Source organism: Pundamilia nyererei, unplaced genomic scaffold (assembly GCF_000239375.1).
Source record: "Pundamilia nyererei isolate P.nyererei 1_Seehausen unplaced genomic scaffold, PunNye1.0 scaffold00164, whole genome shotgun sequence".
Classification (NCBI taxonomy): Eukaryota; Metazoa; Chordata; class Actinopteri; order Cichliformes; family Cichlidae; genus Pundamilia; species Pundamilia nyererei.
Window position 1 is genome coordinate 535125 of NW_005187565.1, and position 13246 is coordinate 548370.

At 38.1% G+C, this 13246-nt stretch overlaps 1 protein-coding gene across 2 annotated transcripts in view; it reads left to right on the plus strand.

Annotated features, from left to right (window-relative positions):
* The window catches only part of tsnare1 (T-SNARE Domain Containing 1), a 278062-nt gene extending 272424 nt beyond the window's left edge, over positions 1-5638 (plus strand). The window contains exon 11 of one of the 2 annotated variants that reach the window (XM_005745725.1): positions 4624-5638. In XM_005745725.1, coding sequence (XP_005745782.1) covers positions 4624-4671 — 48 coding nt within the window. In that variant the 3' untranslated portion in view covers positions 4672-5638. The remainder of the gene's footprint in view (positions 1-4623) is intronic. The other variant, XM_005745724.1, reaches the window with a different exon arrangement.
* The last annotated feature ends 7608 nt before the right edge of the window (positions 5639-13246 follow it).

The window sequence follows — 13246 nt, forward strand, 5'->3', positions numbered from 1 at the left end:
TGAAGAAGCTTCTCGGATGAGAGGTGAAACGTCTTCAAGTAACTTAAAGAAGTCCAGACACTTTTCTTTGCGAGCTCCTTTGACTGAGTTCAACCTCAAGGTCAAAGTCAGAGGTTACATGTTTCTGAAAATCTTGTGAATGTGATAATTTGAGAATAAGACGAAATAGGATTTTCAACTTGATACCATAGGCATATCTACTAGGAGGGTTTTGGTACATCTGACTGCTGCCATTGTTTTTCTATAACTATTTTGGAATTTTTTTGATTTATTATGTTGTAGTTTTGTATTTTGTTATTCTTCTCCATATTTGTTTGGATTTTTTGTGTTTTTTTTTCTCTCAGTACTGAATTCCAATTTTTTCCCCATTTCTTCTTGTATGTGTGATTTTTCCACTAACTACCACTAAAAGGGAGATGTATTAGTAAAACCATTTGTTCCCATAAAGTTTGCCCACCTTTTCATCATAAATCTGTCAAATTCAGAGTCCATTAAGACGGAGGTATTAAATCACCATGTGTTTTAATAATTGGGAGTATAGGTGTTGGATCACTAACAATAATAGGACAAGGGTTTTTGAATAATAATGTTACTTGTGAGATCTGTTGGAGAAAGTAATTATTGCACTGGAGAATAAAGGTATCATTCAATTCCAACAGTGAAATCATGCATATACTGCTTTATTATTTTGGGATATTGGCAAATGCCTTACATTTACTGATTTATTGGGGCGTTCTATTAAAGGGTGTAAGACAATATTAAAGGAGAAAAAAAAGGATAATCATTACTAGAAACGTATAGATTGACGATTGTAAAAAGAAAGTGTCAGCCGGAATTACAGCATATCGACATTTTGAATCTATTAGTGTAGTGTTCAGAGTAAACAATAGCCTTTTATGAACCAAGATAGAGGCTCTGTTTCATGTAACAAGCTGAAAAGATCTAAATAAGCCTAAAAGATGTGTTCTTTCAGAGGCTCTATCCCATAAGAGGAGTATCTTTGCCTTTTATATTGGAACAGTATCCAGAGTTGTTATTCTTTTTACCAGTGAACAAATAACACATACATTTAAAGAAGCTAGTGGCTGAATAAGAAGAAATAAAATGTGTGCATATGCAGCATGAAATCCAAATGAACCCTATAATTTATGAATATCTGTGATAAAGGTTTTACTTTCATATGAGGAGCAGTTGTTTATGTGTTGTGACTGTCATGGGCTGAACTCTGAGGCGCTGGGCTAAAGCTATAGGTATGTTGACAAAGGATAATCAGGCGTGTCGTGCGAATAACCCTTGTACTCCAGGAAGCCTAGGTTTACCTTAGTTGGCGAAGCCAAAATCCTGCTTTGTTATACAAGTCTCTGGGCTGAAAACTTTGCAACTCCAGTATGTCCACTCTGTTTAACAGTTACATGCTCCCACTGGCACAGATTATAAAGAACAACAAAATAAACTACCACAGCTATGCAGATGACACACAAATATATATCACAATGTCACCAGGAGACCGAGGCCCTGTACAGGCTCTTGGTAAATGCATTTAGGAAATTAATGACTGGTTGTGCCACAATTTTCTCCAGCTAAACAAAAACAAAACTGAGGTAATAGTCTTTGGTGCCAAAGAAAAACGATTACAGGTCACCAGGGGACTTCAATCTATACATCTAAAAACCACAAACCAGCCGAGAAATTTGGGTGTAGTGATGGATGCAGACCTAAACTTAGAAAAAGACAATAACAAAGTCAGCTTACTATCACCTCAAGAATATTTCAAGGAAAAAAGATCTGATGTCTCAACAGGACCTGGAAAAACTAGTCCATGCATTCATCTTTAGTAGGCTTGATTACTGTAACAGCATCTTTACAGGTCTACCTAAAAAATCAGTCAGACAACTACAGCTCATTCAGAACTCTGCTGCTCGAGTCCTCACTAAGACCAAAAGAGTGGACCACATCAGTCCAGCTCTGAGGTCTTTACACTGGCTGCCTGTCCGTCAGAGGATAGACTTTAAAGTTCTGATGCTGGCCTATAAAGCTCTGAATGGTTTAGGACCAAAATACATCAGTGACCTCCTGACCCAGTATGAACCTTCCAGATCCCTCAGGTCATCTGGATCCGGTCTTTTATCAGTTCCCAGAGTCAGAACCAGACACGGAGAAGCTGCATTCAGCTTTTATGCTCCTTATATCTGGAACAAACTCCCAGAAAGCCTCAGATCAGCTGAAACACTCAGTTTATTTAAATCCAGGTTGAAGACTCACCTGTTCTCAGCTGCATTTGAATAAAGCACCAAATCCACACTTTTAAGCTTAAATTTCAAAACTTACATTTTAACTACTGATTTTATCTACTGTTCTGATTTGATCTGTTTTGATTTTATATACTGTTTTATTTGTTTGTTTGTTTGTTAATTAGTTTGTTTGTTTGTTTGTTTGTTTTAATCAATTTTAAATCATGCTTTTTATTTGTTTTAGTTTCTAATGTCTCTGTAAAGCACTTTGAATCACCTTGTTGTTGAATTGTGCTATACAAATAAACTTGCCTTGCCTTGCCTTGCCTTACACGCAGACACATTGAAGGCTGGGGAACTAAACACACCTAAAGAAAAAGTTAGGATAACAAGACAAGACATAGAAGTACCAAAATAAAACAGGAAGTAGCGATGTGGGGAATCATGTGACAAAGGAAACTCGGCAGCAAGAGGGAGCTTGGAGAGATTCAGAATAACCAAAACAAGAATACCAAAATATAAGTCTAACAACTAACAGAAACAGCAATACAAAAGCAACAACAACAAAGGAGTAAACACAGAATCATTAATAAGATCATAAAGAGAAAATATGGGATGTTGTCAAAACTGGGCTCTCTAACCATCAAACCTAAAAATACAGTTAAAGAGTGACTGCTGTTAATTTTGCAGCAAATTTTTATTTAGTCGTTTTACTTAAAATTTAGACTTCTAAATTCTTTTAGCTTTAGTCATCATAAGATTTTAAGCAGCAGTTTATCCAGCTGACGAAAATATAGAGTGTAAAAAATTTGTTGCGTTTTTACCAGTGAGAGTTGCTCTACATGGTTTACAAAGTGTCTCATTTTCCTTGACATCAAATGGAAAATGTGTCCATATGTTCACTCTTGTCTTCCTATGTGCTGACATTTTGTCTCATTTTCATGAGAAACCGGGAGGATGGGAGATAGTGGTACCATTTCCAAAAAGCACCTCAGTTGTGCACCTCTAACATTACTGCATGCAGATTACTTCTGATTGGACTGCTTCAAAACTCGCCTGGCCTTTCTACACAATGTAATTAGTTCTTATTGGCTCTTGTCACTCCAGGATATTTTCTTTTTGTTTTTATTCACTGACAAAAGTTTCAGCAGATTTCATCACAGTTTTTGTCCTCATGTAAATGTAGGGTAAATGTAGCTTTCTGTGAAATAAATGTAAAGTTTTGACTCTGTTTGTGTAAATAGATTTGTGCTTAAATGTAAATCTGGCTAAAATAAAGTTGACAAAAATGTTATTTCTTTTGTGTTGATATGAAAAGCTCTCAGACGTAATATCTTTGCTCATGACTATTACCTACCTACTACTTGCCTACCTCGTTGTTCACATACAGCGCCAACAGAGTGCATCGCTTATAAGTTAGCTTAAATGTATTCCACCAGTATGACCAGATGAATTGCTTACAGAAATAATGAAGAGCCACACAAAATAATGTTTTTAGCTATTGATCTCTGTCTGTCCAAACGGGGACGTGCCCAGTAGATATCAGTGGGTGGGTTTCAATCACTCAGACTTTCTGCAACGAGGATGACGATAGACTGACAGACACTTTATAGCTTCTGAAGGACTCTAAAGGAGACTGTTGGTCTGTGCCATAAATTATGGATAAAGAATGCCTGTGTGTATGTGCGTTGTGTGTTTGTGTATGTGTTTGTGTATGGTGGTGGTGCTGGGGCCGCAGCCTTCCTGGTTGAAATCTGGCCAGCATTGCCATCAACAAGTAACACAAGTCTTCCTGCTTAAAGTTTCAAAGAGAGCCTGTAATTTCCAAGCACACATGAGTCAATGAGAGCTCAGATGTTTATTAATAACATGAATTCACAGATTGTTTCTGAATGCTTATTGTGATCGGATTCAACGAGGGTGCAATGACCAAATGCCAAAACGATCTTCAGATTCCCCTGTGCCTTCAAGCATTAATTCACTTACATGTGTCCTTCTGGACGACTATTAACTTTAATTCAGATAAAAGTGACGTACTCTGGCCTTTGGTGTACACGGCTAGTCTGCTAGTTGGTGATTAACGAACCACTTCCATCTCCAGCACTATGAACTCTGGCCGGGACTTAATTAAAACTCAGCCATTGACCACAATCATAAATTACTTTCCACAACCTGTGACACTTTCAAAATAAAAAGGACTCATTGGTTTCTTGCCAATTAATAATTCACAAATGAAATGGAATGAAAACCTGAGGCAGGGGTACTGTAAGAGTTTGTATCCTGAGTTTTGAAAAAGGCTGACAGCACTGTTGCTGAATAAGAAGGATTACTTGAGCTGGTGGTGACTGCTGGGTGATTGATGACCGTTATCTGCTCTGTTTGTGTTCTGCAGGTAGCTGTTGTCATCACAGTGTCACTGCACTGCTCCTGCCCAGTCTGATCCTTGACCTGAGCAGCTGATTCCCAGTAGGAGGGAGCAGCCCTGCAACAATATCTCTACTCCATCATCTCTGGCTCTGTTTACATGTGTGTCAGTCTGAGGATGGAGGCCTTTCTCAGCATACCTCCAGTCTGCGCCTCTTATGAAATCATCACTGTTCTCACTAGTGTTTCCTTTTTTTTCTTCTTTTTTTTAAATGCAGCAGCTGTTTGCTGTAATCTGAAAGTTAAGTCCCAAATGCAAATTTAGTGATCGCATCAGAGGCACAAGCTGGGCGTTTCCTGTATTAAATGTAACGGGTAATGCTCTGTTTTGCAAACCTTCAGCCACAAACACTAAATCAGATGAAGGAGAAGCTTCAGAGTGACACTGTCTTCAGCTGCTGTATATTGTACGCTTCCTTCCTCGCATTTTTACTGAAATGAACTTCGTATTTATTAGCTTGCAGTGTAATTATTATCATTAATAATCACTATTATATTACAGTGTTTGTTGATATTGGTAAATACTGTTTGAATATATATACCTTCCAAAATAAAAGTCTAAGTTCAGCAGCAAGCGACATGTTATGAGATGAATCTTGCTTATTTATGCATCGTTATATTTATGTTTTAGTCAGTGAAATGTTTGTTTTAATTCCCATGTCATTTTTATCATGACTTTAAGATGGTCTAAAGTTGGCAGGGATGGACGCTGCCCACCTAGAAATAAATTTTGCCCCCACACCTACAGAAAATACAGAGTTCGCATTTTAAACTTCTTTAGCTGCTTTGCAACCCACCTCTCCTCCAGCATCTGACCCCATCATTGGCATATCCATTGTCATACTGTGATGCTGCTCTGTGCTGTTTTGCTGCTCCGATTTTTCATTTATCCACATAGAGGGGTGAGGAGGTCCCTGTACAGCCTGTATCAGTTACTGTAATTGATTTAAAAACACTCTCTATTTCTTTGAAATGTGTCTATACTTTCTTCTAGGGTCTTTAACTTACAATATAAAGCACCTCGAGGTGACTTTTGTTGTGATTAGGTGCTTTAAAAATAAAATGTGATTAAATTATCTCCTAGGAGCTGCTGTTACAAAATAGTACTTTCATGTGTTTTTCATTAACAGGGCATCTATTGATGCATTTTTGACAGAGTCACTGATGCAGCTGGTTTAAAAACAAGGTGTCCTTTGGTGCCCAGTGTTGAGGCATAAGTGAGCTGGATCTGTCACTCCCAACTTGTCATTTTGTAATTACTTAGATTACTATTGTAAAGAGCATTTTTTACTTTAATGAACTTTATGACAATATACTATAATTATTTTTTGCTTATATCATACACACCTGTTTCTGTGGTAAATTATTTGATAAACAAATTCATCGTGAAATTCAACCTTAAACCAAATTATCATCCAAACAGTGGCAGGAACAGGAGTAGAGTAACTCACACTACAAGTGTTTGGTTTCCAGCAAGAGGTAATCATCAGCAGTCAGGCAGTTTCCCTCTTGTCTTCATGGGCCTACATTCCTAGCAAGATGTTTAAGATTTAAGACAGTAATAGGCTTAATTTGATCTGTAAGAGAAGTGATTATGCTGTGTGTTAGTTTCTCCCAGCCCCGTGTTGTCTCCTAAGGTTTTCTAGAGATAAGCAAGATGTCAGGTTGCCCTGCAGGGTCAGGTCTTCCACAGTTTGTCATCTTTTACTTAACCCCTTTGCTGTAAAAAGCTTTTCTTTTGGATTTGTCCATCATCATTGATCTCTCTCTCTCTCTCTCTTTGGATTATCTGGCTTTGAATTTCCCAACACACTTCAATCAGTAATAATTTCGTCAAACTACACTGACTCACCAATAAGGAAGCTTTTCATTTTTAATAGAGTTTTCAACAAAGAGAAGAAACAAAGAGAAGAAACATGCAGGGGGGGAAGCTTGTCATTGTTGTTTTGTCTCAGGCATAATGTAACATGAAATTCATTTTCTTTTTGTCTGTTGTTGTTGAGAAAGGCCAGAGGAAAGTTTCTTTAAAAGGTTACATTCTGCAGCATTTTTCTACTTACTGAATATGTAGCAATAATAACAAGGAAAGAGCATTTCCAGAACCTTTTCAAACATTTGAAAAAGCAACAAAAGTCAGGTTTTTCCTTACCTGGAGGCTCTCCATCTAGATTTAATTCTGTGCAGGCTGTTGGACAAACTTAACCCGGTTTCGCTCACAGCGGTTTACTGTCTGATAGCCTGCTGCCTCTGTAAATACAGCATGAACAAGGGGGATAAATCTCCCAGGTAATGCAGGCTGAGGGGAATTTCAATCCAAGGTGGAGCAGTTATCACTCCTGGCCAATGTCTGGAATGTTAACGAAGGTTTATTTGAGGTTAAAACCCGAAGCAAGAATGTGTTCGTACAGAAGAGGCCAGGTTCTTCCAATTACTAGACTATGTTGTTATCAAAAGAGGTTTAATGAAAGTAAAGCCGTCTGCTAGAAAGATCTTCAATTAATTCAAGTTATTTTTCAATCCTTTTTATGTATTTCCAGTGTTAGGAGACAGTGGATGCTAATTGTGATAAACATTTTTCTGTGTTTGGCAAAACAATATTAAAAGCCCATACAAGTGGTTTTGTAATAACTATTTGTGAGTACAACATGAATTAACACTCATGCAACCCTACAGGATATCATTGATAGTCGATGAACTTACTGTACCCCTTAATGGCCTATTTTCTGTTCCAATGGTGGATGCTCAAGTCGGTTTTATCTATAGGCTGTGAAATATCCAAAGGTGCTTTATATTGTAAGCTGAAGACCCCAAAATAATACAAAGAAAACCTAAGACTCAGATGACCTGATCACCTGAAAGCTGAAGGTGCTACCACGCATTCTACTTTTGAAAATTCTAGTAATCACACGCAACACAGAAGTCTAATATTGAAGTCCTCTGAAGGTAAGATGAGTCCTGATTATTGATGATCTTGAAGGATTTTGAATTTGATTCTAGTTTTAACAGTTAGCCAATGAAGACAAACAGAAAAGAGAAGAAGACCGTGGAAGACATATCCTCTCTCTTTCTAGTCTCTAAAAGAGAGAGCCTGAGCGAAGCATCTAAATTATGAACAGAATTGGTCCTAGTATGGAACCATGTGGAGCTCCATAATTAGCCTTGCATGAAGAAGACTCCACATGAACAAACTGGAGTCTGTTAGATAGATATGTTTCCTTTAATACGTGTAGCATACTCTAATCTCTGTAGTAAAATATTTTTTCCGGAATAATTATTTGTGAAAAAAGGTACACTACTAGTTAAAGTATAAGGAATATTAGGCAGTCTGGCTACAATGATGAAGAAAAACCTGGGATTGTTGTTGATTTCTTCAGTTAATGTAAATTTAGTATAGAAATAGGGAAATTTTGGCAAGCGATGAACATGGCAAAAAATTTCAAATAAGGAGTTCAGCATATGTGCAAGCAGTCCCCTTTTTCTCCTCTAATATAGACATCTCAGATCTATAACTCTTGCTGTTAAAACTTCTCTTTTTTTGTTTTTCAGTCCCTGGCCCAGTGGGCTGAGCATTTTAACAATGAAACAGCAGGGATGGATTTGCAATTGGAGCCAGCCATTACAGGAATTACTTCATTTTTTTCAATTCCACAGTTAGCCACTTGGTTTTATACCTATAGCACTCCCCTCCACATGACTCGAGATTAACTGCAACACCACGGAATACAACAAAATACCAGTATGTGATGAACTTGGAATAAAAATGTGTTTTTCAAGCATGCTCACCATTGTGCACTGTGCTGTTTAAACCAAAGGACATTTAGAGGACTATTGGTCTGTGGTTTTCTTATTGTTAAAAAAAGTCCCATGAAAAGCCCAACAAAAGTGTTCTAAAATAGATAGTGATCCTTTCATACTGTACTGTTTTTGTGTAGAGGTCATCCTGAGTGAAACATCTTTTATACTCACAACTCTAACTGAAGTACTCGTTTTAAGCCAAGGAAGAATGGCTGTACTAATTTACTCTTCCTGTTTTATACTTCATGAATCTTAATCATCCAAAAACTTGCCTGAATGACTTCTGGGTCTTCCTGGCTGAAGGCGACACTCTGGTCTTTTATCCTGTCTGTGTCTGTCTGAAATAACTGCAGTGTTTCTGTGATGTAGGCTCATATTAAAAAGAGCAAACTAAAACTAGATTCCCTTATTTAATAAAAACAGCAAAGCTGTACATAACTAGGTTTTGCCACTACATATACTTGTTTTTGTGTGTGTGTTTTTCTTAATAATTCCCATTGTTAAGTGATGAGAAGATTCAGTTGTGTCTGGATGTGATTGATTAAATTAAAATCTATTTATTTATACAGCGCCAAATCACAACAACAGTTGCCTCAAGGTGCTTTATATTGTACAGTAGATCCTACAATAATAAATACAGAGAAAAACCCAACAATCATATGACCCCCTATGAGCAAGCACTTTGGTGAGAGTGGGAAGGAAAAACTCCCTTTTAACAGGAACAATCCTCCATCAGAACCAGGCTCAGGCAGCGGTGGCCATCTGCCGTGGCCATTTGGGGGAAAAGAGAGAAGTAACACTAGATTCTGTTATTAAATAATAAAAACAGCAAAACAATACATACTGGGTTTTAGTACAACATACTTGTTTTTGTTTGTTTGTTTTTTCTTTAAAACTTCAGCATAATCTCTTTTGGCTTCCTTCACCTGCCTTTTAATCCATGATTGTTCTGACTAGCTGCCTCTCCAAATAGAAGGTTTCAACAACAGGTGAGTGGAGCTTCTGTACGCTCAGTTTTGGTAATCTCAGTTTTTGGATGTAGTTAGCATTGGGCACTCAACACTGTAAATGTGACCAAAAAAAACCCATCTCTGGGTTTCCTGAACGGCGTAGACCAAGAGGTTCATCTTCAGGTTAATACTTCTGAGACATTTCCCTGGTCCCTTTTTCAAATCACCTCATTTTGACTGAGAGCTAATATGTTAGACTGAGGGAGTTGAGGTTGACACCTTGGATGAAAATAATTTCCATTCACACGTCATTATATTGTGATAGCACTGCACTAATAAACACTGGAAGAGTAATCTTCCAATGTAGGAGAGAAACAAAATATCCTGGAAGAGGTGTGTTAAAACTGTGTAGCTTATAAGAGAGAAATTTCATTAACTGTCTTGAAAAAATAATATTAATTCATAAGAACAGCAACTTACTATTTGCTTTCAAATGAGTGCTCTTTTGAGTGAAGCTAAAACAGTTTTACTCAAACTGATAAACATTAAAAGCATAAGATATAATTTACACATGTTCTGTTGATGAAGTTGGTATTTCTAATTAATTAAATGTTCCTTCTGAGCTAAACTTTTCTCTTTGTTAACTTCCACTTTCCGCTGCTCTTTTTAAAGAAAGCAGAAGAAAAGTAGAAGTTGGGCTATCTGGTGCGAGGTTGGCAGGCTGGAATCACAGTGGCAAAACTGCTGCTAATTTCTTACTTCCCTTTCCATATTTAAACTAGTGTTCAAACAGCGGTTTAAATAGCTGCAGTAGTACATCATTAGTTCCTTTCTAGGCTCAGCGTGCAGAGCTGTAGGAGAGGGAGATAAATCAACATTTTATAGCTCCTAGGGGCACTGAGGATCAGACTGAGCTCTGCAGCGAGAAATTAAAGGCTTCTTAATGGGCCGCACAGCTGAAATGTATTACTGTATCTGGGAGCATGATGACTTCCTTGTATATTCTCATATGGACAAATAAAAGCCCTGTGTGACCACGGTAACACCCTCAGACTCACCATTTGGTCTCAATAAGCTATAGTATAGTGGACAACAGTCTATGTTTAAGAGGCAGATGCTGAAATGTGTTAGGTTATAAAGAATAGCTAGAGGTCTTATTTTGTTTGAAGCAATCCTGCTTTTTGACAAACTGAAACAAATGAGAAACTTAAAAGGTTGCATGTAGGCCTACTGTACACTCAAATGAAAACGTAAACATAGCACAAATAATATAGAGCTTTTCTACACTACCTGAGCACTCAAAGGTCTTTATACAATATGCCTCCATCTGTTCACACAAGCATTTAAGTACTTTCTATCTAGATGTTGCATTCACACCACCACAACTTGGGGTTAGTATCTTGACCAAGGATATTTGGCATGCAGACTACAGGAGCCAAAGTTCGAACCACCAACCCTCCAGTTAGCAGATGACCTTCTCTACAGCTATCCCACCACAGACTAATGTAGACTTAATTCTTCAAAGAGAGGCTCCAGACAGCTGCAGCAGCAGGTGAACCAACTGTCAATTAATGACCCCTCAGCTGCTGTGAAAGGCTTCTAATCCTGTTAGTAATTTTAAAAGTTCATCACAAAAAGATAAAGTGCTCCATCCACTTTTTAAAGAGGCAGAATTCAATCTTTGAAATATTTTCATGGTAATGTGCTTCACAGTGTGATTCAGCACATTAAGACAACATTTGCCGTATTTCTCAGTACAACTGAAATCAGCAGTACTGACTCTCTCTGGACAGTTGAAATCTTTTTGTTACTTAAGGCACCATTCCTCCCTCTCTTCCTCTCATTTGTTGTGTGTGTGGGTTTCAGATGACTTTACCCTGTCTCCTTCTGAAACAGACCAGGTGAACTATAATGCACAACTATACTATACTACATACAGAGTTACTTTACACACTTTCCAGCATTATGTGGGAGATCTGTGCTGCTTTCCTTACTGGGAAAAACTGGGCTGCTCTAGAAGCTAGGTGGAAGCATGGCATGGGGCAGAGCTGAAGATCCTGCAGTGTCATGCTCCATTGGGTCTCTGATCAGACACATTTAGCAATTATATGTATTTTGAAAAGTGAAAGTGGAAGTAAAAGATCTACCCTCTACCACTTTATGTTCAAATCTATGTGTTTCCTACCTGTGGACAAAGCAGGGTTAAACTGAAAGTTGTTATGAAGGAAGTCCAAGGTATCAGAGAAAAAATGACAAAAAGCTTTTTGTAGTTTTATTTAGTTACACTATTTATTTAGAGACTGGATAATGAATGAAGAACAGATATTTTTGCAGAGAAAGTGCTGAATGTTTCCTTTCTGGCGAAAACTGCCACAGCCAAAGCCAATAAGTTGGACTCTTGGGCCACTTAATTGAAATTTCATGAGGACATGTGAGGCAGCTGAAGTCCCTGTGCATAACTTGGCTACAGCCAAGACCTACCCTCAGGATGATCTGAGAAAGAGATACAGGAGTCTATGGAACAAGGGAGTTTCCTACATTGGCTTCACTTTCTTCTCAGAACCCTCCTATAGTGTGACAGTACTTCTGGAGATCCATACTAAAAACTGGTCTTTCCACGACTCGCAACTCACTGTCCAGAAAGTACCCTGAGTAGACAGTCCAACTTCTCCTTGTAGATCTCCAAACTTCAGCATTGAGGTTCATAGATTACAAGGTGCACCTTCTGATGGTAAAACATAGAAACCAGGGGACATACGAGTTGCTTCGCAAGTGACTTTTCATGAGGGTTCAGATGTGAGCACTTTTAAATTTCAAAGACTGCCTTAGCAAAATAGAAAAATACTCACCAGTTTTTAAACCTTGTATCCTCCGAGGAGATGTGCTTAATGGCCAACTGCAAGAAAACAAACACAGGTGGTTTAGCTGCTACTTTCAAAGAGATCTGTAATGTGTGTGAGCATGTGCCTTTTTTTTTTCTTTTTCTTTTTTTTTTTTGCCTGTCCCATTTGGTTCTTTAGCCATCAGAATTGTTGTCTGAAGACCAACAAGGAGACCCAATAGATTTATTTTGCCAAATGGATCATCGTGGCATTGCCGTATTGGTCCATTTGATCGACCTTTGTTTTTATTATTTATTTTATTTTATTTTCAGTTGTTATAGACGGGACAGACATGAGTGAGGGATAGGAAAGGGAGAAAGAAAGAGGAAGGAAAAGAAAAACAGAAGGGGAGAGGGACAGTGAGAAAGGGGGGGAGAAAAAAAATCTCCTGGATCCTGGTGTGAGTATGTGCTTATAAGACCTACTGGCCAAAACTTCCTCTCAAAGAAGCTAACGTGCAACAAACCTCCTACACCGATGGGATCAAGATGAGGAGACGCGTCCTCGAAGTTGTCTAAAAATACATACACAACTTGTGTGTAACTTTACATTTCTCTTTGCAATCCTATCTAGTCCTTGGTTTTAACACGCTCAGTGTTCAATATGTGTAATACTGCTTCTGTGCATGGTTACTCACCTTGCACAGAAGCAGTATTACACATTTAGTTTCAAACCATCAGCTTATCACCAGGCCTTTCTCTATCATTCTGACTGAATCCTTTACTGTCAGCTCGACGAGGTTCCTGTACCTTGCTATCTTGCTGAAATTCTCTGCTGCATCACCAGCTCTTTTCTTTCTCACATTAAGATGGTGTGGGGAGTCAGAGGACTCCTCTCTTTGACTCAATATCTTGTTATTCTCTATAAAATTAGAAAACATTTGTAGTTATTGTGTCAAACACCATGACCACTTGAAGTATGGTTTTGTACTGAGATTGATGAGTCATATCAACCCACACCGTGG